The sequence below is a fragment of the Xyrauchen texanus genome, chromosome 36, assembly GCF_025860055.1.
Source record: "Xyrauchen texanus isolate HMW12.3.18 chromosome 36, RBS_HiC_50CHRs, whole genome shotgun sequence".
Lineage (NCBI taxonomy): Eukaryota > Metazoa > Chordata > Actinopteri > Cypriniformes > Catostomidae > Xyrauchen > Xyrauchen texanus.
This window is the reverse complement of record NC_068311.1, coordinates 14,749,508-14,776,914: the sequence shown is the minus strand read 5'-3', so window position 1 is coordinate 14,776,914 and position 27,407 is coordinate 14,749,508. Positions and strand designations below refer to the sequence as shown.

At 37.7% G+C, this 27,407-nt stretch overlaps 1 protein-coding gene across 4 annotated transcripts in view; it reads left to right on the top strand.

The window, feature by feature from the left end:
* Positions 1-27,407, top strand: part of LOC127629767 (BCAS3 microtubule associated cell migration factor-like) — a 303,774-nt gene that overhangs the window by 16,288 nt on the left and 260,079 nt on the right. For all 4 annotated transcript variants that reach the window (XM_052106997.1, XM_052106998.1, XM_052106996.1 and 1 more), the window contains exons 6-11: positions 5-86; positions 3,313-3,385; positions 19,494-19,601; positions 19,763-19,839; positions 24,492-24,568; positions 25,164-25,247. In XM_052106997.1, coding sequence (XP_051962957.1) covers positions 5-86; positions 3,313-3,385; positions 19,494-19,601; positions 19,763-19,839; positions 24,492-24,568; positions 25,164-25,247 — 501 coding nt within the window. The remainder of the gene's footprint in view (positions 1-4; positions 87-3,312; positions 3,386-19,493; positions 19,602-19,762; positions 19,840-24,491; positions 24,569-25,163; positions 25,248-27,407) is intronic.

Here is a 27,407-nt window from a genome sequence, read left to right as displayed (position 1 = left end):
ACAGCTGAACGGGGAGGCACAGGAGCTGTTCTCGGTGCGGCATGGTCCTGTGCGAACTGCCAGGATTCTGCCTGCCCCTCATATCAGTGAGTATCAGTCACCTGGTATGAAGAGCCTTTTCCCACTGCCTGACTTTCTCCATCTTCAGAGCCAAATATTACCAGTACCAGTCAAAACATTTCTGAAAAATAGTAAATGTTATAAAATGGAAGTAATCAAAATGATTTTAATGTTTTAGAGATTATTCAAAGTAGCCAATGTTTGACTAGATTCAGTCTGTATACATTCCAAACAGACATTTCACTCTTTTAATTAATAATTTTTTTTAATTTAAATTTTTTTAAATACATAGACACTACTTGTATATGTCTCAAAACTAATTTAAAATGTTTCACATTAAAGTGTCCAAACCTTTGACTTGTACTTTATAGTTTTTTGTATTAGTGCTGTATACTGTATGTAAAACTCTGCTGCTAAGATTTATTATTACAGACTCTGCATCCCAGTGACATCTTAATTTTCAGCTTGTCAAGAATAACCATTCGCCCCCAAATTGAAATATGTGTTGACAGAGTGTGATCTTCCGCTACGCTTAGATTTATTTCACGTGTCATATGTTACATAAACAGCACATTATTTTTACATGTCATTTTTGCCACTGCCACTTGACTTGAAATTTGCAGTAAGTAAAATCAGTTTTCATAGGTTACATGCTTTTTTGAACCAAGTTAGAGCAAGATGTGGCACAATATATAAAGTTCCATGTCTTTCTTCCTTACTGGCTTTTCCACATATCATGTTTAAATTAAAGACTACCTTCTGTTTCTTAATAGTGCTGAGAGCTTGCCAGAGCCCTGCTGCTTTCCCATCCTAATATTAAAATCAGTCCTTCACAATTATGTTGGCAAGCTGTCAGCTGGCTGGCTGGATTTTTACCAGTGTTCTGGCAGAGAGGAACTGCAGACTTCTGAGTTTTTCCCTTCTCTTTTTACCACGGCCCACTCATTGGCCATTGCATGACTGTAGCCATTTTATCTGTTAAAGGACAAAAAAAGAATAGTCTGACAAAAGAATGCACGCTACATTTCATTAAACTAAAATACACAAAACCTGATTAGTTGTGGTAATGGTTAAAGTTTGACTATCCCTTTTGTAAAGGTGAAGTTTGTAATTTTTCACCACTAACAACGGCAAATGGAATTGCTAAAATTGTCCAATTTCAAAAAGGTTTCCTTAACATTCCCCTTCACTTCTTCCATTGGTTAGACAAACAGATAGCCCCGCTGCATTGTTTGCATTATTGTTTGTTGCTTTGTTGGGAGGCTCTGACAAACAGAGCAATGTTTTGAAATTTCAGTAGTGCCTCAGTGTTTATGCTTTTTGAGGAAATCACCCTACAAACTAATTCTAGTTGTCTCTGCATTTTAAGATGGAATGGGGAAAAAAATGTAAGATTGAAAAATGACATACTTCACCCTTAATTTTTGTATCTTGTTTTTGTGGTATCGAATGGTTTCTGTGAATAAATCAATCAAGATTTATTACACCTATAGTAATGAAAATAATAATTAAATTCTGTCAAAATCATTCAAATTTTCAGTGCAGCCTTGTATATCCCTCACTAAAAAATGAACATGGCGATATTCAAATGTAAAAATACTACTAAGTAAGAAAACCATTGAGTGATATTGTGATGTGACATTTATGTTCAGAGTTTGTGTTCTGTCCTTTTGGCAGATTTCAGCAATGGACAATAATGTCATTGAATGAGGGCTGGATGTGGATAAAAGAGAATTGTCATAAGAAGCAGCAGACAGCCAACACATGAGGAGAACGCTTCTCTGTTAAATCAAATGAATTGCACTAGTGGGGGAAACTGATTGTGATCTGTTTGGCACAAACAGTGTCATACTGTAGTAGGATTTAAAAAGAGTAATTGTTTTAGCTGGGTGAGCGGATTTGGAATGTCCTGAAAATAGGTGTCAATATTAATAAGACAAGGTCTTTCCCAGAATAAAGGAGGAAGTTCCACTTGCTGTAAAGCAGCAAGCTGTTAATTTTGCATCCGTTTCGATTCTGACTTCTGCAGTTGTTTTCGTAGTGATTCATTTCCAGGTGACAGCTATGGATAATTATATCAAGAGCTGACAAAAATCTGCAATCCCTTCCTTTCCGCTTAAATTTATCCCTCTGTTAAAAGTGCACTCGTAAATGACCCTGCTATACAGTAAATACACTATTTACTGAAATGCAGGAAATTTGTTATGTCTTCCAGAAAACAATTCCCTCAATATTTCTCAGCATAAATTGAAAGCAGGCAAACGTTCGCAAAATTCAAATGAAAACCACTTGTCTCAAAGTCCAGTCGCTTTCGAAGCTGAGGCGCACAGCTACAGGCAGAGAGAGAGAAGCGGGGTGGTTTTTTTTCCACCTTAATTGTACTTTCAAATAGAAGCCAGCTGCTGTCTTTTAAAAGCCCATCATATTTGCATTATGATTGGATATCGTGACCAGTCGCAATGTCTGATGACAGAGAAGTGAAGATTGAGAAGAGGCCCTTTAAAGTGTTAAGGGTTTGAGAATGGCACATTCGCACTCACACGCCATGCCACAGGGACCGTATGCTCCTGGAGCTGATTAGTGTCATGGCATGGCTGCCCAAATTATAGCTTCACAAAGGCTAACATCTTCACTCTGGACATAAAAGAAAGTTTTCCCCTTCTCTTGAAAATCAAGAGAATTAGATAAATATGGGATCCGTAAACTTAATGCGACATGTTTTCTCCATCCAAAATATGCCTACCGGCCTTTTGCCATTCTCTAATTCCTCGGAACCCCCAAAATTAAAGCCAGTCAGACAAAAGACTCCTACTAAAGCTTTGGAGTCTTTCTCCATTAGAGTCGGAGGGGATATGGTTTGTGTTCAACACATTGCACTGAGTGGTGTTTCTGTTCTCTGTCTCCATTTAATGTCTTGCATGCTGGTATTATAATTTCATTTGATCCCCACAAGTTTCTGTGTGGACCAGGGCATTATTCTGTGGTCGGAGAGGTTGTGTGGATGTCAAAGTTGACAGGAAAGAGGTGCCCTCTTTGTTTTTTTATTTTGTAGGACATTTTCGAGGCATAATTAGATTAAAGAGCGTCAGTTGTAATGCAATCAACACATTTCCTGTTGCGGTAGCTGTTTTTTAAGGTTTGGTGGGTGGCTCTGGTGAAAAGACAACAGCCCTCACATGCGAATGGCTAATGAATGTCCCACTTTATGTGGATCAGCGGTTAACTTTCGCCTTTTTGTCTGTCCGACTGCAGGTTCCTTCAAGACCGACAGCTTCGCTGAGAAACGGCCCCTTCTAGGTGTGTGCAAGAGCACGGGCTCTTCGGGGTGAGTCCACAGCAACGACGTCACTTCCACTGTCATCTGGGCCTAACGCCTCAAATGGTGCATTTATTTTCATGGGTCATGTTCTTTTCTGGTTATTTTCCTGCTACACACACGTTTTAACATCAGACCAGGCTGATGACACAATAACAGAATGGATTAATCAAAAGGAGAATTTTAATGTTTTCTTTGTTTATTTTTTTTCTTTTCAAGCCAATAGACTACAGTTTGTTTTAAGTGCAATTAAGAGTCATCATCTTTTTAAAAATTTGTGTACAGCTTATTTAAAGGTGCTCTTTTTTGATTATGTTGTGCTGGCCGAAGTGGATTGTGGTAATCTTGGATTGACATTGTATAATTCAAAGTCAGTCATGATTTATTTATTTAGTAAGTAGTATTTGGCTGGTCATGTGATCTCAGCATGTCAACCCCCATGAGGTGAACCACTTCCTGTTAAATAAAACAGCTTTTACTAAAGAAATAGTTCACCCAAAAATTTTAATTCTCAAATGTGAATTGAGTACCAACATTTTGAAGCTCCAAAAGCACATAAGGGCAGCATGACAGTAACCCATAAGACATAAGTAACCATAAGGGTGAGAAACAGATCAATATTTAAGTGCTTTTTTTACTATCAGTCTTTACTTACACTTTCACATTCTTCACACACACCTATCATATCGCTTCTTAAGATATGGATTTAACCACTGGAGTCGTATGGATTATTATTATGGATTTCGAGCTTCAAAATTTTTTACCCATTCACTTGCATTGTATGGATCTAAAGGGCTGAAATATTCTTCTAAAAATCTTTGTTTATGTTCAGCAAAAGAAAGAAAGTCATACACATCTGGGATGGGTTAGAGGTAAGTAAATAATGAGAGAATTGAATTTTTGGGTGAACTATTCCTTTAAGCTAATGATAAGACTTGAGTCTTCATCTTAAGTGAGTGTACATGATTTTAAATCATATTTTTGGAAAGTACTGTTCATTTAGGTGTAATCTATTTTTTAGAGTTTGAGTGTTCCTTTAAAATCATTGGTCAGCCTGGTTTTTTATCATTCATTTTAGAAAGGCCAGTTGAGGTTGTATACAGGTCAGGATGTTTAAAATCTTAGAATTTTTCCCCAAGTGCTAGTTTCATGGCCATAATAGGCTTGTATCCATTTCCTGGCTTGCACAACACGAGTGGAGACATGTAAAACTCTTCACGAGGTGAAGTCCATGTGCCAATGGAATGTTCCGTCGTTGTCCTGTTTATGGCATTTTCCTGTTTTAAAGAGCGGTGGAGCCCAAACCATAGCCCTTAGTGTGTGAGTGTGAGTGTAACATTTAGACATTATGAGGTACAAATCCTTAGTACATTTGTAAACCTGTAATTTGTTATACATTATAACTTGCATCAAAGCCCTCTTGCCTCCTCTGATGGGACAAGGGAGTGGCCTAGAGGGAGATAGCTAAACCCTGCTGACTGAGTGACCCGGCTGGCTCTAAAGGACGACTTGCAACCTCGCACCCCCTAAAAGAGAGAAACTGAATTTTGTGAGAAATATTCCCCCTTAAAGAGTGAAAGGGAGCAGGGTGCATCAGATATCGGCTCCTCTCCTCCCCTCAGCTACGTCTGCCACTTCTTAAACCAAACTACTCTATGCTGCTGCAAATCTTAACTCAATATTTCCTCCAGAGGAAATAGAATAAGGAAGTCTGTCTTCGGCACACTTTGATGGAGACCACCGTCCCAGCCGTTCCAAGACTGGAGCTCTTTGCTCTGCCGGCGCTTATGCAGCCAAAAGCTCCGTGTCTGTCCCGACATGGAGACAGGCTCTGATGGTTTGGCTTTGTACTCCAGCAAATGTTGGTCTAATTCTGAAAACACGCCTCGTGTTGAAAACCATAAACCTCTCCCTCCGGGTGAATGGTGTTGCCACTGTTACGTTCTAGTAGAAGTGTTTGGTAAATAGCCTAGCTCTATAATTTTTTTTTTTTTGAAAGGCTGCACTGTGATCAGTTCTTTCCCCTTACTGAAATAGTTCATAAACTTACCAAAGTCCTCACACGATTTTTAGTATATAATCATTTTGAAATAACAGCTTTTGTCAACCGCTAGTGTGGATTCTGTCTTGACACTCAAATGGAAAACAGATTGCAGTCTTGGCCGATACAGCACTACTGGTTTAGAAGTCAGTTCACTCAGCTTTAGGGTTAGATTACAAGATTTGCAAATTAAAGGAAAACCAGAAAGTGGAAAAAAAGCATGTGTGATAAATCCTTCATTGCAGAATTCCAGCCAGACACACTCAACATAATTTTATCAATGGACAGGATTATGTGTTAAATCCATACAATGTATGGATCTGCTGAATATCCTGACAGCAAAGCAAATACGCCGCCCTTCGTGCCGTGTTACAGTGCCGGTAGGCTTTGTTAATTAGCAAGGAATGCATCTGCTATTCAATCCACCATTGTCCCCCACTTGTATCTGGAAAGGATTTGATTTTCCACCATAACATTGTTATTATTTTCTGTTACTTTTAATTAGCCCTACATGTATTAAAACGACTAGATTTCTGAGCCTGTGCTCTCTCTCGTAACAAATGCATATTGAAGTATGGCATTTAACCATTTGTGACTGCTTCAGAGAATATATTTGCAAGGGCTAAAATTCCAGGCCTGCTTTTGTTCTCTGGGTTGTAGAGAAATGAAGTCATTGGACAGGCAGAAAACAGTGCCCTCTCTTCCTTCCCCTTAAATTTCCAGATCACCACGGAGAGGATGTGGATGTTTAGGCTTTTTTTTTGTAATCCTCTAATGCAATCATCTGTCACTGTGGAGATTACAGCTGGACTGCTGACAGGGGCAAGGAGGTTTTGATAAAAGTCCAGTCCTCCCAAGCGTAGAGGTGGGGAAATAATCGAATATCCTGTAGTGGTATTGTAATGCCAATAATCTACTTTTATTTATTTATATATATATATATGTATATATATATATATACAAAAATAAAAATTATAATTTTATATATATATATATATATATATATATATATATATATATATATATATATAAAAATTATTATTTTTTATTTTTGGCATAAAATGAAATTCAGCACCACTTAGATCACAGTAGGTCAATAAACACTCAATTATGTCTGTGACAAAAAAAAAAGAAGCTATGAATGTATATCTATAGCTTGTTTCATTTGTAAGGATGTCCATACAGATCCACAGAACTGCCGCTCAATGGATGTTTTTTGTTTTTGTCTCCATTGATTAAATTCTAGAGACTGTTGTGCATGAAAATCCCAGAAGACAAGCAGTTACAGAAATACTCAAACCAGCCCATCTGGCACCAACAATCATGCCACGGTCATCACTGAGATCACATTTTTCCCCCATTCTGATGATTGAATATTAACTGAAGCTCCTGACCCATATCTGCATGATTTTATACATTGCACTGCTGCCACACAATTGACTGGCTAGATAATAATCACGTAAATTAGGTATACTGGTGTTTCTAATAAAGTGTATCCCTGACTCGAATATTGATATAAAGTCAAATCAGAAGGTCTCTCCTGATTGCCAACCCTTCAAGTGTAGAGCCACGTTCTTTGACTCCACATCAGCTTCCCAGTGCCTGGCTTTATGACAGTGGCAAAACTCCAGTAACACCATTACATGCCTCTAAAGAGCAGTCCATGTCCATGTCCAGAGCCCCAGCCCACCAACCCTCCTTTATTCACACTCTGTGCCACACAAAGCCCAGTGTTATCACCTAGATCTGTAACCATGGCCCTAATTGTCCTTACCCAAATCTTTATCCATGTAAAATCCTGCTGGCACCCACTGCCTGCTTATTAATTACACAATAGCTGGGAGGGACGAAAACCCAGTTCTCCAGTAACTATTTTTAAAAGCGACTTAACTAAAGCCTACTGTGCTATTAAGCTGTGCTTTTCATTGCTTTTTTATTGAGATGTGAGGGATCCCTCTTAAGTATATTAAATTATAAATCTCTGTGCGTTTGTATTGGACTCTGGATTAAAGGGGATTGGGAAGTGATGCTTTTAGAGCCCATGATCCTGTTACTCTCTTGCCATCACACCTGGAACTGTGAGATCTCTTGGCTCGGTGGATGCAATCATGCTGAGATCACAGGAGCTTCACAGGAGAAATATCATCTGGTTCTGGTTGTGTGTGATGCACATCTCAGTATCTACTGAAGTACATTTTAAAGGGATAGTTTACACAAAATGTACTTTATATATTTTTCCCCCTTTTATTATAATTTCCATTTAGTAATTTTCTTCCATGTAACACAAAAAGAGATATTAGTCAATGTTCCAGCTGCTCTTTGATACAACAAAAGTGGATAGTGGTTTTCTTTTCTTTTTTTTTTTTACTGCCTATTTCAAAAAGTAGTACTAAAAGGCATAACATTTATCTGTATGACTTGTGCACTATGTTCCATGTCCTCTAAAGTTTATCAAAATTGACCGTATCATTTAGTGAGGATCTTCCCACCGCCATATAACTCGTATTAGAGATGTGAAAAACAATTGTTTTGTAATCGACTAGTGACTTATCAATAGGTTGTCTGAATGAGTAGTTGACACATCAGTGTTAAGGAAACCGAAAAAGTATCATTAGGATCTGTTATGTTATTGTGACCCTAATCAGTAAGGAAGCTAAGCACAGCACTTATAAATAAATATAACATCTTATTGCACAAAACTATCATAGTAAGATATAAGAAAGGCTCCAATAGACCATTTCAAGATGGTTTAAGGAAGTGATGTGCTGTGTTCCTTGAACGTTTCCTGCTAGTTGTCAAACACAGGCCGCTTTCAAAATTGGATAAATGGGCTGAAGTGCACTTTGAAGGGAGAACAACCATGATAGCCATGCTGTAAGATAGCTTAAAACTGAATTTCCAATAAAATTATTTAAAAGTGAGTTCTAAATGACCCTTATTTTTAAGCCCCACACCTTTTATCCTTTCAAAGCTCTCACAGTGGATTGTAAAGTCTTAGAAAGGAATAGACCAAGGGATGATCACTTGTGAATGGAATGCACCCTCTTTCAAAACAACAGCGGGAGGCGCTTCATTCATAGTGACTTTAACACAAATAACGCTACTTGCGTTAAAACGATTTATTAAACGTAATAAAATGCCACTATTAAAATGTGGACCATGTTGTTCAGTGGCTGGATGCTCCCTGGATCCCTATGACTATTGGAAAAATATCCTTAAGATATCCGTAAAAGCAACAAATAACAGACGCATGAACCGCTTCAGTGAAGCGAGCTGGATGGATATGTGAAGTATTAACAAATGTAGCACACACCCTGTCTCTGGTAGGTGAACAAACTTTCTGCCAAATAATTTTATGTTTCAGAGGTAGAGCTGTAAGCGTGATCACTCCCATTATATTGAATGAAGCTCCGCAAGTCATTTACTTTTACATTTAGTAATTTAGCAGATGCTTTTATCCAGAAGAAAGAGTGAAGTATGTATGTATGTATTTTTATCATGACAAAATAAATCCTTACCTTGTCCGCCGGTCACACAGACCGCTTCATTGATTATAACAGGAGTGATCCAATATTCCCGATCTCCCTTTTGAGGAAATAATTGTGAGCATCTAAACTACGATTTCATCGCCTCTCTCACATATACATGCTCAGTATCAAAAATACATCTGAATAATTCGCTTCAGGTAAATGTTTATTCTTTGAGAAAATTTGCTGACTTATGTCTTATTTAAAGGATCCAGTAATAACACCTAATTTTTTATTTACAGGTTTTGCAAAAATCTCGTTTGTTCTGTTTTAGCTAGGCTGTAAAAGTACACGCTAGTCATTTTATTTTGCGAGTTCTGGGTTATAAAATGTCACTACCGGAAATGCTTCAGGGCCAGACATGCGCTGTTGCATTCTGATTCATTTATTATTGTTTACATCCTAGAAATGTTCTATACAGAATGGCACAAAACCGCTTATGCGCATCCTGAATGCAGAGTGATGTGCTTTAATGTAACCAGAGTTCTTCAGGGAGATCCTCACTGCAGATTCAAAAGCGCATAACTGTAAGATTGCGGGTACACAATATGTAGTTCACAACGTCCAGTAGTTTAAACATTTTACTGCAACTATTTATTTAAATCAGAAAAAGACTTAAAACTCTCAGCAACACTTTACAAATACAGGAATATTACTCACAGCAGAGGATTTAACGTCCGACTGTGATCGTCTTGAAATGTATTGTTGATGTAGTGGTTTTACGGCTGTAACATCAGCTGTGCATAAAATGACTAAACCTAAATCATTAAAAGAGACAAAACTTATTCCTGAGGGTTTTACCGTGCTGGCTGTTATTCACTGTTAAGCATAGCAAGCTATCATCATGCCAAAATGCTCTCTGAAAAGTGGCATCTCTCAGTTATTTGGGAAATTAGTCTACCATTAAAGGCACCACCACTAAAAATATGAATGTTAGTTGTCGAACCCACTAATAGACTAGTCAGTGGTTGGATGACTAGTTGATTGGTCGACAACCCTAGGTCGCATTCGTATATTTTATGTTGCATGAAGACTCGTTACTTTTCTTGTATGTAAAAGAGCAGCTCAAATATTCAGCCTAAAATCTCCTAACATTATTTTGTGTTTTATGGAAGAAATAAAATAATATAAGGTTGGAATGACATAAAGGCGAGTAAATGAGTGAACACTTACATTTTTTGGTGAACTTTACCCCTTTAACGTTAGGTACATGCGATGTTTGCTTTAAAACCAGTGTTTACTGTTTGGTTCTTATGCAGACATTAAAAAAGATTAGATGAAATAAAACCTCTTTATCGTCATGCATCATCAGAGATGTCCAATGCTTTATTTTGGAAGCTCGGGGGGTGAAAATGCAATGTTAAAAGGTTACTCTTGCTCATTCTCTTTTCCACAGACATTTGTCCTGTTTTACCATATCTATCTTTTGCCTCCATGTTTCAGTGTAATTTGAGGTAGGCGTTATGATCTGCTGATAGATCTGACAGATACAATCCTCATTTCTACAGCCATGTTAAAATGAATGCATTTCCTTGATGGATCCTCCACCCTTCAAGTTATTTGGAAAGTTCATGCCAGGTGCATCGTTGGGTTTCAGATCAGGCCTGTGAGTTCTTTCATGCCGACTAGATGGCCACATAACTCAAGTTCTCCGTGGATGGGAATCTCACGGCTTTGAAGTTTTCCCTGTTTTTCAAGGGCACTTGTCTCAGATCAGTTTTCCATGACTGTACGTCTCCTTATCTTTCCGAATAATTGCAGAGGAGGCAAACAGGCATGTAACATCCTCCTTTTCATGGTGTGCAAATGTAGGAGTAATGCGCCTATTATTTAAAAGGACTCAATCTTTGCTCTGTTGCGAACAACTTTTTTTGTGATATTTAGAAGCATTTGTTTCTTCATGTTTTCAAATACATTACATCATTGTATCCATAATTGTATCCATTTTTCTCTTTTTGTCCTCAAAAATAATTGCAAAAATAATGACTGCTTTCAAAGAACTCTTTCTGTCTTCCATTGAAAGGACAAAAAGGCTGTCCCACCCCCAAACTCATGCCATTGGTCGAGCCAATGTTGCTGTGTTGGGCTGATCAGAATGTTCAAACAAAGAGCAATGTTTTAATAGCTCACAGAACCATATTGTTTACACTTTTCAGGGAAATCAACCTAAAAAAATGGCTTGTTTATAGCTATCCTGGTATTTTAAAATGGGTTTGTAGAAAGTATTTTTACTATAGCTCGATATAAATTGTTTATTGAATTAATTACATGGCATGCCAATAAATTAATCAAATTAATCGCAATAAATCACATATATAAATATTTGCTGTGAAAGCCCCTCAAATAACAATAATTCAATATGTAATGGTGAAATAATTATATTTATAACAAAATAATTAAAAATGAAATATATTATAAAATAATAATAATGTCTTACATTATTGTGGCAGATGAGCAAATCATTGATAAGAACATACAAAAAGTGACTTTAGAATCCAATATATTGTTTATTTCAATATTACTTAACATAAGCCAATTATTGGCCTATAGTCCGCAGAAATCCATTTTGCAATTGAATGCATCAGTTTGTCTGAAATAGATTTATTATAAGGGCTTGTCTAAGTACGCGTCTATGTACACCTACGTCAGACGGACACTTTCGGGGCGTCTCACTTTGGTTGCGTCACATTACGTACACATTCAGTTTTTAGGTTGCTGTGTCAAGTTAAATGTAATTTGAAAATGAGAAAGTCTTACATTTACATTTACATTTATGCATTTGGCAGACGCTTTTATCCAAAGCGACTTACAGTGCACTTATTACAGGGACAATAATCCCGGAGCAACCTGGAGTTAAGTGCCTTACTCAAGGACACAATGGTGGTGGCTGTGGGGTTCGAACCAGTGTCCTTCTGATTACCAGATTACCAGTTATGTGCTTAGACCACTACACCACCACCACTCCACAAGTCTTGAGATTCCTGCTTTCGGATTTGCGGTCCATCAAGCTGTGAACGCAAAAGACATCTGTCCTCATCTTGTGCTGTCTGCTGTCGATGAGTGTGGTTTGTTCTCTGTATAAGCTGCCCGTTGCCTATACAGTTGGAGTTTCGCTTACTGTCCCTGGAGAAAACAGGTGGTACTTCAAGCTTGAATTGCTCTGATGGTAGGAATATTCCTTATTACGGTCTGGGGAAATGATTACTTGCAAACATTTTGTTATGATTAATTGCACTGAATTAACATGTTCAATCGGCAGCCCTAATGTTTATATCTAAAAATTGCACACTTCAGCTTTAAAAGTTTTATAGCTTTTCTAAACGGAATGGAAGAAGATAAAGGGATGTTCTGTCTTAAGAAAATAATGGGAAAAAATTCATGCCCCACACTCAGATCTCTGCCTTCCTTAAAGGAGAGCTAAGAAAAGCTGTTTATTCATTACTCTAACCTGCACTGTCCATCCCACACTCCCCATCTCTCATCTCAGCGTCTGCTCCATCCTTTAGTAATTAAACGCTGTAAACACCAATGCAAGAGCACCAGGGCCCCTGCAACAGGCTCCCCATTTCAATGTGTTTCTAATATGCATGCGAATCTGTGGAAAGTCCAGTGAAAGGGGAGGAAATGTATTTCTGGCAGTGCTGCAGACATGGAGCTGCGGTTGAACTTTTTACCCTAATTACTTTCCTGCTAATGCCCACGGCATGCTGGAATCAAAGGGCCCCCTCAGGCCTCAAGAAGCCTGTGATGTGGCCAGCGTTTGTTGTGTGTTGAAGCTCGGCTTGAGAAAGACAGGGCCAGAGAAGAGAGAGAGAGAGAGGGTGCAAAATTGTGACAGATTTTTTTTCTTCTTCTCGAAAATCTCTGTTACCACCCACCTTACTTGTTCCCTACAAAAATAGAGTAATTGTTTTCATCTGTGTTTTTACATTGCCGTACTTGGAAATAGCTGTTATAAATCAACACTCTGCTGGCTCAAGGGACTTATCATGGTCCAGAGATCAGTTGCGATTTGTCTGTTTTTTTTCATTTTCCTCAAACACCTTTTGAAAAGGAATATCTCACACTTAAAGCATCTGTTTTCATGTTTCCATATCTTGCCTCATCTCAAAAGAAATGTGTCTCAGGATGGGTTTATCACAGTTTTAAGCAATTAAACTTTTGAACAGACTCTAAGTTAGTCTGCTTTCTTTATTTATTGTACATTTATTGAGTTTTGTAAGTGAATATAGCTCCTCATTATGTTTTGTGGTGGGATTCTCAGAAGGACAGCTGGTATTGTGAGTTTACACAGTATTTGTTTTGCATTTCCAGAGCATGTAATTGTCAAACTCGTATTTGTGATGTTTGTAAAGTGGCTGCAGCCAAAATGTGATGATGTCGCCTTGTAAATGGATTTACTCGCTTGAACATCATTCCAGACTTCCTATTTTATATATGTTTCACCATGTAATTTTCCGTTCCGGTTAGTGAAATGATTAAAACCTCACAATCTTAACAAGGTTCAGAGTAATGCTAAAATAGAGACATCAAAAATGTATGAGAATATAAAAGTGATGAGTTGGCCAGCTTGTACCATAATGATGTAATGTGTGTAATTACAATTGTAAACATTGTTAAGGAATTGTTAATGTTCCATTTGATTGGAGAGTGACTTTTCTAATCTGGTCGCCCGGTCGGATGAGGGAGGCCAGAAGTCGTCGTTTTTATTGTCTTACCATGCTGAGTTGAGATGGATTTTGCAGGTTTGACTCATGGAAATTTTGTGACATTGTACCCTGCTATTAGATGCATAATTAAGATTATTGATATTCATGTTTGAAGTATTGTGAAGTCATGTCACTCCAAATGAAGAGTGTTGGTTTAGCAGACGTGAACTCGTGATTGTAGGTCATAACCACTTTTAGTAAACACAGTAGCTTGACTAAAGAACAAATTCAGAATATGGTCAGATGAGGGAGGCTGAGTCCAGAAAAAGTTTTTTTTTTATTATTGTCTTACCATGCTGAGTTGAGAGATTTTGCAGGTGCGATTCATGGAAATTTTGTGAGATTGTACCCTGCTATTAGATGCATAATTGAGATTATGGATATTCATGTTTGAAGCATTGTGAAGTTATGTCACTCCAAATGAAGAGTGTTGAATTTAGCAGATGTGAACTCGTGAGTGTAGGTCACCACCACTTCCATTATGCACAGTAGCTTGACTAAATAACAAATTCAGAATATGGACTTCTGTCTTCAGTGGCCACATTTTTTAAATGGTCAGTGACAAGTAAGTATGTTTTAGTTAGAAATATCATGGTTGATTTTTAAACAGACGGGGGAAAAAAAATATTGTTTTTCCTTTCTTTATTTTTGCTCATACCTATTTTCTGCAGTTTATCCTTAAAATTATGTTAACACAATAACTTTATGGCCTTATCTGAATCAAATTTGATATATATATTTACTTGCCCATTCCTTAAGAAATTGTCAGAATGAAAGTGACATTGATATAGTAGGGAGAGGGAGAGGTCATAATATCTGTGGTCATCAATATCACCTAAAAGTGTGCTGCACTGAAACTCTGATATGATTTCATAACGATAATTGAAATTTACTGACGCTTTTAAATCGAAGTCTCGATTCTCAGTGAGAGGAAATTCTATTATGTTTACAGTGCACTATGTCCATTAGAACCGGGCCATTAGTTACAATGCAAAAAGGCAAACAGTTGGAGTGGCCAATTTGATGATTCTTTTTTCAAGGCTATCATTGTCCCATTCATCATCTGGAAGCATACCATTTGTGTCACATTTGCTCTAAAACACTTTAAATTGAATTGATCTGACCCAGATTATATTGAAATCAATGAATAGTGGCTCTAGGACAAGATTGAGAAGTTAAATGCCCCTATTAATCTTGGTGTCTGAATCCAGAAGGGTTTTTATCCGTGATGATGATCTCTTTTGTAGATAGCCATGTCTACCGTGTCACTCTCTCCTCAGAGTACAACAGTGAAGAATGGAAATGCAGACTAATAGTTTTTGCAGACTCCATTTGATACACTTATAGACCATGACTGAAGGGCTTCATACACACAGTCTCACTTTGTTTTATTTCCTTCTCCTACGTTAGCCACATGGCATTATACTGTCCAGTTGCTGGATTGTGATTTTATGTGTGTGTTCGTGATGTGGCTCTAAAACAGGGTTGTTGCTGGCAGCTGGCTGATTCAGAGATGTGGCTCTGGGCTGACGTTCACGTCTGCGGTGGCTACAACACCCTACAAGTTTGTGTTATTTACACGCACAATGTAATCCAGCCCTGGCTAAACTGGCAGTCTCAATCTCCAACAGGATATGGGCTGTTCATAGACGAATACATAAGTGATGGGTCAGGATGGTCAACTAGTTGTCCACCAACTGTCAAGTTGATAAGTGAGGTTGACCAGTTTATCTACATATTCTAATTTGGTTTTATATTTCCAGCAGTGGGGATGGATACATGCAGCTTCTCATAGATGGATGTAGAATGCTGTCTGCATTAGGGATGTCCTGATAAAAAATGTTTGGAGCCCGGGTAGGAGTATGATACTTCGTTGCGGTTTTCAAATACAATACTGTAAGATTAATGATTTGATGACAGTTTGTTTATTATGTTTCAGTAACTGTTACTCCAAAGACATCATCAAAAAATGTCACAAGTATCAAAAATCACAAAAATATTTAATTGAAAAAAAAAATAAACATAATCACTGTAAACAAAACCAAGAAAACTGCCCTGCTAACTTTATTTGTTTCAGCAGCTGTAACTCAAAAGGCACTATCACAACACACACAAAATAATAATGAATTATGTTTTCAATTTTATTTGTACTGTATTCCATATTCAACAGTATAATTCAGTTTTATCATCCAGAGGGTGTCTAAAATTAATTAATTTAAACTTCAACAAATGTTCAACATAAAATTACATAATGATTTGTCAAACAAAGTTGTTTTATGCAGATCCTCAGAGCACAATCCAAAATACTACATTGGAGTAATTTTATCAAATAAAGTGCTGCAAAACATAGCATCACAGATGTTAGATATTGCATAAATATAATTCATAATTTTTTTAATCTATTTTGATATACTATTATTATTATTATTATTATTATTTTACTACACGGAATATGACAAAATAATACTGGTGTGATATATATATTTTTCATTTAATGGAGCTTTTATTTTGGGGGAAAACAGAGTGATACTCTTTCAGTTGGTATTATTTTGACAACAACTTATCACCTCTGGAAAAGGAGGCCACTTCAATACCCAGTGTTATTATTAAACCGCAAAAGAGTTCAAATTAATTAAATGAATATGTAAGTCTGTATGTGCTGTGCACTTCTAGGAGAATGTGCACTCTTTTCTCTATTACAGTATCAGCTGCACATAATGTGGTGTTTTCAGTGAATAAGCAGCCAGCTTCACACATTTACTTTGAAGTGCACATATCATTCAGGCTGTATATTTATTTCATGAAATTGCAGCCTTTGCGGTTTAATAATCAGACTAGAAAATATTGAAACTTTAATTTGTGCAATGAATCTTAACGCCATGACATTTAAACCTCAGACGATATTGTTTTTTGGTATTGTATCATTTTTAAGAGTACAAGTAAGTGTCAAGTGCAGTATCAGACCCGATACCGGCACGTTGTGCTTTAGCATGGTGTTTGACTATCGGGACGTTGAACAATCCCAGGTGTGGTTCACACAAAAATGAAATTTCTGCCATCATTTACTCATTACTAATTACCGCATGTTGTTCCAAACCTGTGTGGCTTTCTTTCTCTCTTGGAACACAAAAGGAGATGAAGCAGAATACTAGGGACTGACAACCTATGTCACCATTCAACACAAAATTTCTCCTTTTGTGTTCCATGGAAGAAAGAATACAGTATATACAGGTTCGGAAAGACATCAGGGTGAGCAAATGATGATAGAATTGTATTTTTGTGTAAACTAACCTTTTAACACAGGCTAGCTGACTGTGTGTTTAGACAATCCACCAAATTGGCAATTAGGAATATATATAGTTTTGTACATCCTTAGATTACAGTGAACCATGGTCCAGCTTTACTACATAGTGCTACCTCCACTGCTTTGGCAATATAGGCTGCCAAATGGCCACAGCAGGACTATAACTTGTGGGATGATTCCATCAATCACTGATGGATCTCTGTCACTGAAACACAGCTGCAGGCTTGACCCCAGGCCTTTTCCTGACATTCAGAATGCTTTACATTCACTGCTGTGTTAGGATCATGGGACGTCTACCACACACACAGCAAGCCTCCTGCTCAAAGACATTATCATGCTATCTTAAAAACATTATGCTCAATCTGTCCATCCTGACCTCAAGCCACAGCACTGAGAAGAAGTGGCTCAAATGGCAGCTGTTTGGGAACCAACTCAAAGGACAGGCTGGATTCGCTATCGTCACGGTTTCACTCAGAGATCACTCAGTGTCTGTGAAAGTAATGACAAATTAAAAACCTCTCTGGCTCTTCATCACTCAGAATCAGAACTCTGAAGTATAGGATGGGAAGACGCACCACAGCTTTTTTCATTTACTGTTTAAGTACTTCCATGTTCCACAATTTGTGGTTTGATGTCTCGGCTGCTTTGTAAAAATTGATATGTGCATGTTCGGAAAAGAGTCGTTTCCTCAACACACAGCCCACACTGATTTATTCAGTGTTTGCATGCATGTGAATTATGAATGAGGAATAGAATGACATTTTCCAAAACTGACAAAAGGAAAGAAAAGAAGAGGGAGAATTTTAAGCAGTAAGAGAATACAAGCAATATAAGAGGCCATGCTATTCACAATACTGTATGTAGAAAATAATTGAGTGCCTGAGTGGCTGTTTAAATTGAATGTGTTTTTGTGTCCATCTACACCATGCGATTTAGATGCCAGGTCAAGTTAAAAAGAACGTATCTTGAGACACTTGTTTTTTCTCTATTGGTTGCTCTGATTCCAGCTTTTTTTTTTTTAATGCAAGAATGCATTGGTCTGAATGGCTCCTTAATGCTTTTATAAAATAGCTAATTACAAGACAATAAAACAAAGACATTTTGCAAAAGTGTTTTATTAAAACGTTATTTCAAATTCTAAGTGCCATCCTTCTGCTTAAAAATGTAGTCCCTGAAATGTAAACTAGGGTTAATAGTTGGCCACTACTGTGCTGTGATATACAAACTAGCTAGGTGAACAAGTATTTGGCGCCAAAGCTGTATCTATAGTGTGTATTGTGGTACGGCTGGATTGCTGTATTGACCAATCAGAATCCAGGATCATAACTATTAATTTCATAATGACCGTTTTTGTCATCAGAACAGCAGTCAGATTTCACAAGAGCTGGGCTACATTAGCAGCATAGCCAATACTGCAACAACACTATAATGTTGCACATTTTATTGCCCAACTGTGTATTAATGCTAATCCATGATGCACAATATAATCACTCCTTGTGAAGCGGCAGACAGTCGGTCGAATTAAGAGTCAGACAGAGCGAATCATTAGTGGGTGCTTACAAAGCCAATTGTTTTGTCAATAAAGCACAGGTTATTGATCATCTTCAATTACATGGAGTGCTTGATCAACTTGGAGCCAGTGTCAATAGCCTGGCCTTATCAGTTCCAGCTTCCTCTGTAGTTAGACCTATAACATCCTCTCTGTAGAATACCTGACTAGCAAGCACCACTAAACAAACCACACCTCTGAACAAACCCCTAACCCCAAGTATTACACTTTGGAGTGTAACTTGTCTTGTGTGGTTGGGCACACAAACATGACTGATAGTTTTTAAGAAGAGGTGTGAAAAAAAAAAATCTCAGAGACTCGCATTCATCTAGGGACCATAGACTTTGGGTTGGGATGTTTTGACTCTGGACAGTACACAATCACCCAGGATTCCCTTGGAACTGAATAGCAATGTGGTAAGAAAAAAACATTCGGAATACCTTAGCAACCACATAGCAATGCCTTGGCATCATGTCGGCATCAAGTTTTGCACAGGCAAGCACCACTCACATTTTATTACAAAAATGTAGAAATCTTGACTTGACTTGAATTGAACATGCATCACCCGCATGAGCATCATAGCTTAACATACTGGAGTATGTATGTTAAGCCATGGCTAAGAATGCTTGACCTTTGAGATTGGTATTCTGATCTTGCCCCATTGAGCTGGACAGTGTCGGTGCCTTACGTATAGCCATAGAGAGTAATATCCTGTGGAAAGCAGAAACGTTCTCCAGAGCATGCATATAACTTCAATGCTGCACAAAACACTTTGTATTACATTGTTGAGGAATGGAATGTAAAAAGGAATGGCTGCAACAGCTCTTTGGAAATTCATAACATTTCAGTCATTTTCATTTGGTTCCACTCTCACTTCAACATACTTAAGTATATTTTTGATTGTATTTTGGATTCAAGCCCATGTCTCCCGCTTGAGTACTATGGTTAAGTAGTCTAACTAATCAGTGATTTGTATGTGTTTTGCAGGACAAGTCCCCCTTATTGTTGTGTGGACCTTTATTCCCTGAGAACAGGAGAGATGATCAAATCCATACAGTTTAAAACACCCATATATGACCTACACTGCAACAAAAGGTGCATTTAAACATGTTCCTTCTGCACTATAACTTGTAATAATCTTAAATAAAGCATTAATGTTATAAATCATAATACATTAGAATGGAAGTGTGTAATGAGAAGTTTCTTTGCCTCTTTTTTCCTTTCTCATCTTGATCTCCATCCCTCGATGGCCACAGGATCCTTGTCGTTAGTCTTCAAGAAAAGATTGCTGCCTTTGACAGCTGCACCTTTATGAAGAAGTTCTTTGTCACAAGTAAGTACTTTACATTATGGATGTGTTTGCTGAACTTGACCCTTCTTGACATTCTCTAGTCTCCAATGCAACTTTTCTCAGCCTGTTTGATCTGCAGATTTGCAAAACAGGAAACCCAGTCTAGATTAATCCCCTTCACACACTGACTTCATTAAAACCCCAGTCACCCGCACCCCCTTGAATGAGTTATCTCGATACGTGCTGTCACACCAATGGGGCCGTTTTCCCCTGTGTCAATTCGCAGGGCTATCGATATCAAAGCTCATCCACAACTCAACATGCTTGTTGCTTGTTTATACGAATGGCCTTTTGTTTTACCCTCTGTGCCATCACACAGGCCAAACAATAACAAACTAATATGTAATGACACTCAGATCTAGCACATAAAGAAAGAACCACTTCCTCTTCTCCAAGCCAGACCATGTCTCTCAGCAGTACCTTAGTCCATGGCCTTTTTTAGACATTAGAGACAAGCTGATAAGACAGACCACTCATAATAAAATGAATGGGATAAATCGCAAAACTCAATATGGCAGCTATAGGGGTGGACGTCCAGGCCTACAGTTAAAAGAGGCAATTGCTGTTTTTTTTTTTAAGGTGGTCATATCATGCATTTTTTATTTTGTATTTTACTTGAGGTTCACTTATAATGTTAGTGCAAAAATCAGTCATAATGTAGTATCATGTGAACTTTATACACACTTTCTCTGGCTCTCTGCCTGAAACGCTCAGTTTCTGATTACTTCACCTTTAGCCTTGTGCTTTTGCGGGTTGCGTACACGTGTGGAAATTGTATTTTGGCTTTGCTATACTCAACGCATAATTTAAGTTCATTTAAGACGACTGATCTCAGTTCAGAAGACTCTGGGCTGTCAGTAAAGGGTTAACTTTCGACGCAATGAGTCATGTGACAAAACAACATGGCGCCGATCATAGCAGTCCTTTGGAGGAACACCAACAAAACTACATCTGGTAAGAAACCTAATTAAGTTTTAACTTTGAAACCTGTTTGAGTCAAAAGTTTAGAGTCTCAAGTTTCATCCGATATGCCATTTGTATGTCGAGAATCAATGGGTTCATCTAAAAGATAACATTTTTTGCTTTCATAGGCTTTATATGGAGTTGGATGAAAATAAAGTGTATTTCGAACTGTTCTGAGACCAGTGCAGACAGACAGAACACTGGAGGTTTAAGTCATTCACTAAATAGGGAGCAAGGGAGCATCTTATAACTTTCCAATGCAGCTTTCCAAAGTGCTTTCACTGCTAAAATCTTACCAAATGTTCATTTTCAGGCTTCAGATTATGTTTGAAACACTCAACAGTGGTAATCAGAACATAAATGTATAAATATAATTTAACATGGTTGGCACTGATTGGATAAAGCTGTTCATTACTTTAAATCAGAATTAATTATGCTAATTTCTGATGTAATGTCTGTAGCTTCTCAAAAACATGAATAGCCAAGAGTCCTGGAAACATCATAAACAATTTGATTTCTAGAACATTTTTAGGAAAACTATTTTATATATATACAATTTCTTTTTATTTTCATATTTATTAGGTGCTCCTAGTTACAAATCAAAAAGGGAAATGGAGAATGCACACAACAGACATGCTCGGGTCTCAGGAAGTTGAGGCATGCACACTGTCATCATTGGCTAACATCTTTGCAGAGCAAACTTGCCCCTCCTTTATTTAAGTGTGAAACACTTTGTGTGTTTGAAACACTTTTAAGTGTGAAACAGTTTTTTCCAAGAATGAAAGAATGAAAATGTGCAAGCGATTAACAAAATCCTGAAAAATAACTTAGTCCAGGCTCTCATTTATAGCTACTGTATATGTCACAATTTATGTGAAGCACACAATACAATTATTACTTGTTCCTCTGAAATAATAATTGAAAACTGATCAAAATCACCACAAAATAGTGGTATATAAAACTGACAACAGTCAAAATAGTCAGGACTAACACAAGCTGTGTTTGTGAAAGGTTAATAAATGAGTTCCCGTGTATAGTCTCGTCTTGCTGCTTCAGTAAGCATCTAATTTCTAGAATTATGGGATGTTCGCTGATTGGTGAGTTAAATACAGAACAATGGATGTCCCAACGCGTCAGTTTCAGCCAAAATATGGGATGTGCTGTCTAATTCTAGACAGTTGAGTCTATAGCATATACTATACCATTGTCGCTCCACACTACATGTTCTTCTTACATAATGAAATAATCTATTCTCAAAATAATATTTCGAGAGCTATTTCACATTTCTGAGTAACTGTAATAAGCACGATCCACTCAGTGTTGTACTCCTTTATTTTGCGATTTAAAAACAGCTGACTATACAATTCTGTACATATTAAATTAACTGACAGAAACAGTAGTATAAAATGTATTACTCATTGGCTTTACTGTCATGTTCAATATAGTTGGCACTGCTCCATCTTTCAATATAAGTTTCTTTGCAAAGTCTTAATTATAATAGTTCTCCAAAAATCCTTAGAAAAATATGCCGCACAAAAATAATCCCATAATTGACTTGTTCATGAACTTCATTTGAAAAAGCCACTCATTCATAACGTTTAGATCCTTCAGAAGACTGTACAGAAAACTAGGAACACAAAACTGTCCTTGACATCCTAAACTTTTCTTTGGTTAAAAGCAAACTTCAGTAACAATGGCACTATTATGTATGTTGTGGAGGCATGGCTATTCAAATGAACACCACATTGTGACATCACTGTGACCGATTTCAGAATTAGTCATTTTTGCAGGGTGGAAACAATACATGTTTTTTTGGGCTGGAGAGCGAAGTTTTTATAGTACAAAGACCTCTTACATGTCAAAATATCAATAATTGTTTTATTTCTCCTGTCATGATACCTTTAACTCATAAACGTGCTTGCGCATAAGCAGAACTAAATTAGAATTGGTTTGTTTTTATTGCAGGATTTAACTAAATCATTTTTCAGATTTGAATTTTGGTTTTGAAACATAATATTAACAAACTGTTTGGGAGATTTCAATCTTTCCCCAATTAGGCTACATGGAGCCATTGTCAGTATGGCTGGCAAGTGGACTGACTTGCCTTTAAATACTTTGTCCCAACTCTCATGTACGGTTCAGATGAACAAACTGCCCATGTGAAACCAGGCCTCTGATGCCCACTTAAGCAATTGTCTGTTGTAAATTGCCATTAGTATTGTTTTAATAGCTCTCATTGTCTATCCGACTTCCCTGTTACCGTCTGCGGCACAGGAAACGGGCTTGGCCAATAACCCCTTACAATCATTAGTCACTTCGCTTTAGCTTAGTCAACATGAAAAGACTAAGACTAGACCTATTTTTTTTAATTGACGGCATAACAGAAGGCATCTAACAATGCAAACTAGGAAGTTGGTGTTAAAAGAGGTCTTATATGCAGCATGCACCATTTTTCAATGCGTTTATTAAATTAAAGAATTTCCGTTAACAGAAATAAAAATAAACAATAACATCATTTGAAAAAATAAAATATGTTTTCATGACTTTAAAATTATTAAATTAGCAAATAATCTTTAGGTTTAGCTTTTGATGCATCATATATTATAAAATGTTAATCCTTTACAACCTGCTTTCATGAATCATGCAAATGTCTCTAGATAGCAATAACACAAAATGGTCCTTAGACATTTGACACTACTAAGTATATTTAAATGCTATCAGTTAATGCAGACCTAAAATATAAAAACTAAATGTGCTGAATAACTAAAACTAGAAAACAATTAATTAAACGGACATTCATAGATTGAAAACTAAACTAAATTTAAAAGACTAATTGAAAATGAAAATTTAAAGCTGTAATATAACTGTACTCCACTGGGATTTGAAACTGCAGCATGTTTATGGTTTCTTATCACTTTTATGTATTTGGATAGCATTGAGAGAGATCTTTTCTCTCTGACTTGAAATGAATGTGAGATCACAGAACAATGGTGAAACTCCCCCAGCCCAGCACACAGGATGTGTTAAACATAAGTTATCTTACTACATTGGCTCCCTCCACCTTGGAAAGGCACAAAAGGCTGTTGCATTACTGTGCTTGTGGCTTACCTCAAGCCCCATTCACCCACGTTTCAGATCCTGACTCTGCACCCTAAATTACTGTCTGCCTATATTTTATATTCACTCCACGCTATAAATTACTGTCAGTACACTTCACACAGTGATATGCACTTGTGTAACCTTTCTTTGTGTGCCTGTGAGGATAGAGAAAGATGTTTGGCATTTCAGTGCTTTTAAATAGGTTTTAGTGTATTAGTGCCTTATCTTATGAGCATTTGCTTGCATATTTACCCTGTTTGTATGTGCCCCACATTTTATGTGTAGTTACATTAGGATGGCGTGTTTTGTACACTTACTATGATTTTATTGCTCTCATGGGTCAATCTGTCTGGCAGTTAATAAGCGGAGGAGCCATCCTATCATCACAAAATGCCATAACCCTTTTTTAACCTTTGGGATTACTTTAACCTTCGGTATTACTTTAAGCTCTGCTAAAACACTAGACCATGAAACAACATCCACACTGTCCTGAGGAAGATGCTGCTATGATGGATTACTTGTGTGCTTTCATTTAGTTTATCTCTTGCTATATTTGTGTATTCTCCTTATAGGCTGCTACCCATGTCCTGGGCCCAACCTCAACCCTATTGCTCTAGGAAGTCGGTGGTTGGCCTATGCCGAGAACAAGGTAATACAAACACTCAACATTTTAAACAGATCCAGATGTACACTGGCAAGTTGGAAATAGATTTTTGAAAAACTTCAACAACCAAACTGTAGTTGCTTCCAAAATGTGTTTTTGATATTTGTTACGAATTGTGCATATCATTATTCAGACAATCTCCATCAAATGGACAGGAGCTAACAATGTAATGTGACATATTATTATCAAGTAGATCCTTGATTCACCGTCATTCACATAATAGATGCGGTTTGTTTGCCTTGGAGAGGCCAGTTGCTGCCTAATAATGGACAGATGGGACAGTGTGTCTGGGTAAAGGTAATGAGTTTCTGGCCAATGGCAGCTGAAGTGTTGAATAGGTCTGGGACGGAGACCCTAGAGAGAGTGTGTTGTAGAATGGGTTTAAAGAACTGTTTGCTGTCCTAATGGCATCCTCCTCCTCCTCCTGTTCCTCACCGTGCCCGCCTGCAGACGTCCTGGCGCGGGCTATGACAGTCCTCTGTGGGTTAATGAGTGCTGGGGAGCTGAAAGGTTCTGGATGATAATGTGACTCTGTTCTGTCTCTTTTTGTGTGTGTTTGTGTGTGTGTGTGTGTGTTTAGCTGATCCGGTGTCATCAGTCCCGTGGTGGGGCCTGTGGAGATAATGCCCAGTCCTACACTGCCACTGTCATCAGTGCAGCTAAAGTGAGTACACTCTCCTCACTGCCACCACATCACCACCAACACATGTGCAGTAGACCTAAGAAGTATTTGAATATTTTAAGGGATAGTTCACTCAAAAATTAACTTACCTTAATGATATTCCAAACCCATGTGACGTTCTTCTGTGGCACATAAAGGAGATGCTATCAGTATGTTAGTCTCCGTCACCATTCACTGTCATTCCATTTGTTTTCCATACAATGGAAGAGGTGAATGAGGTTCTCTTTCTGCCTAGATCTGCTTTTGTGTTCTTTGGAAGAAAGAATGTCATATGGGTATGGATTCAAATATAAGGGTAAGTAAATGATGACAGAGGTTTCCTTTTTGAATGAACCCTAACCCTGAACTTTCCTCATAATGCACACATTCAAATGAATTAATGTCATAGCATTAGATATTAAAACAAAATATTAATCCAAGTAACATTTATTTTTCAAGCACACTTCAAGCTAAATATTCCACAAAAATATTATTTGTTATGTTTAACAGAATAAATAAACTGTTCAAAATGAAAACTTCACTACACCTCTAGTTACTCTGTTAGGTCACCTGTGTGAACTTGAAAAATGTACTAGTTGTGAGAAGGGTCTAGCATAATTTGTTCACAGATGCCACTTTTGAGAAATGATTTATTCACACTTGTGGCGCAATTTGTGCACAAATTAAGTTTTCTGTTTCATGCTAAGAGACTTCTTAAATTTATGATCATTATTATTTTTGTTTTATATAAATGAAAGCCAGCTAGAAATTTGTAAGATCTGACATTTATACTGTCTATACACAATAGGTGTGTTGGGGTGAGAAAGGCAGTGCTTTGGATCCCCACTGTGTGTAAACAAATTAAACATGCCAATGAAGTTATTTATTTATTTTAGCATCTCGTACATGTGTTCTGAACTTTTCTCTAGCCAAAGATTATAATGCCTTTTATTGGAAAAGCACAGAACTTCCGATTTTATATCCAGCAATTATTGGTCCAGTGATGTCTAAATCTTGGAAATTGTCCCACATTCATTTATGGAAAGTATCTTTTCAGAAACTTTGTACTGGCAAGTGCAGCTTAACAGAGCTTTGCGCTGAACAGTATAAGAATGATGTTGGATCTAACGTAAACTGGCTTTGAGCATTTATTTGTGTACGTTTTGCCATGCTATCGATCCCGTTTGCTCTGCTCTAATTGAAGCTCATAATTTGTCTTCTACCCATTTTATTTACCATATAGCGTCAGAGCCCCAGAGTTGCCTCTGCATAGTCCAGAGTGTTTCTAAGACCCACTAGAGTTCATTTAGTGGTGCCAGAACCTTAGTGCTTAACCTTTCATATGGTTCCAGTCTCCTGTTCTGCTTGCTTAATTGATTTATTAAGCTCACATCTGTATTCCCCGGCCGTCGGCCTGATCACTGCCTAACGAGCGCTAACGGCTTACGTGAGAGAAGTGCCATTAGCCTTAATGGCGGTATACATCAAAAGGAGCACAGCAAAGGTTAGTGGGGAGGAAAACAAGGTTAAAAAAGCCTTGATAAGCAGACAGGCCGTCTGCAGACGGGACTGTGATTTATAACCATCTCCTCCACTCTGACACATGGTCGCTGTGCTGAGTGGCTCTGAGTGCGGCCGTCTGGGGGCCAGCGGGGCCATCTCCCATCAATCCTGTAACCCAATCACAAAAGGGAGGAGGAGGGAGCCTTTTGGAAAATTGAATTCTTACAAGGCACAGATTGTGTAAATGAGTGGGATGTGGCCAAAAAAGAGATGTCATTGCAGCAGCCAGAAGTCTGCGTGAGTGGGGTGCCTCAGGGTTCTGTTTTCAGACCTGTGCAATTGTGAACTGTGTTTGGGGTAAGTGGATAGCACAGCTTAAGTCTCCTCTAGTTCTCACTTAATGGAGTGAGCTGTGTGGTGTAAGTGCGTGTGGGTAAGTGTTTGTATGCATTGCTGTATATGTGTGTCTGTCTGCCAAGGCCCCGGAGAGCTTAATCAGGCATTCAGGCTAAGCGGCAGCGTCAATACCTTGTGGCGCCTGTGTTTGTTGGGCCCTTTGGAGAATGCTCTGACAAGCCCACTAACTGACTGTGTGTAAATTGCCTTGCCCCATCAATTATTAAGAGAAGCGTTTGCCTCCTAATTGATCAACACTAATGT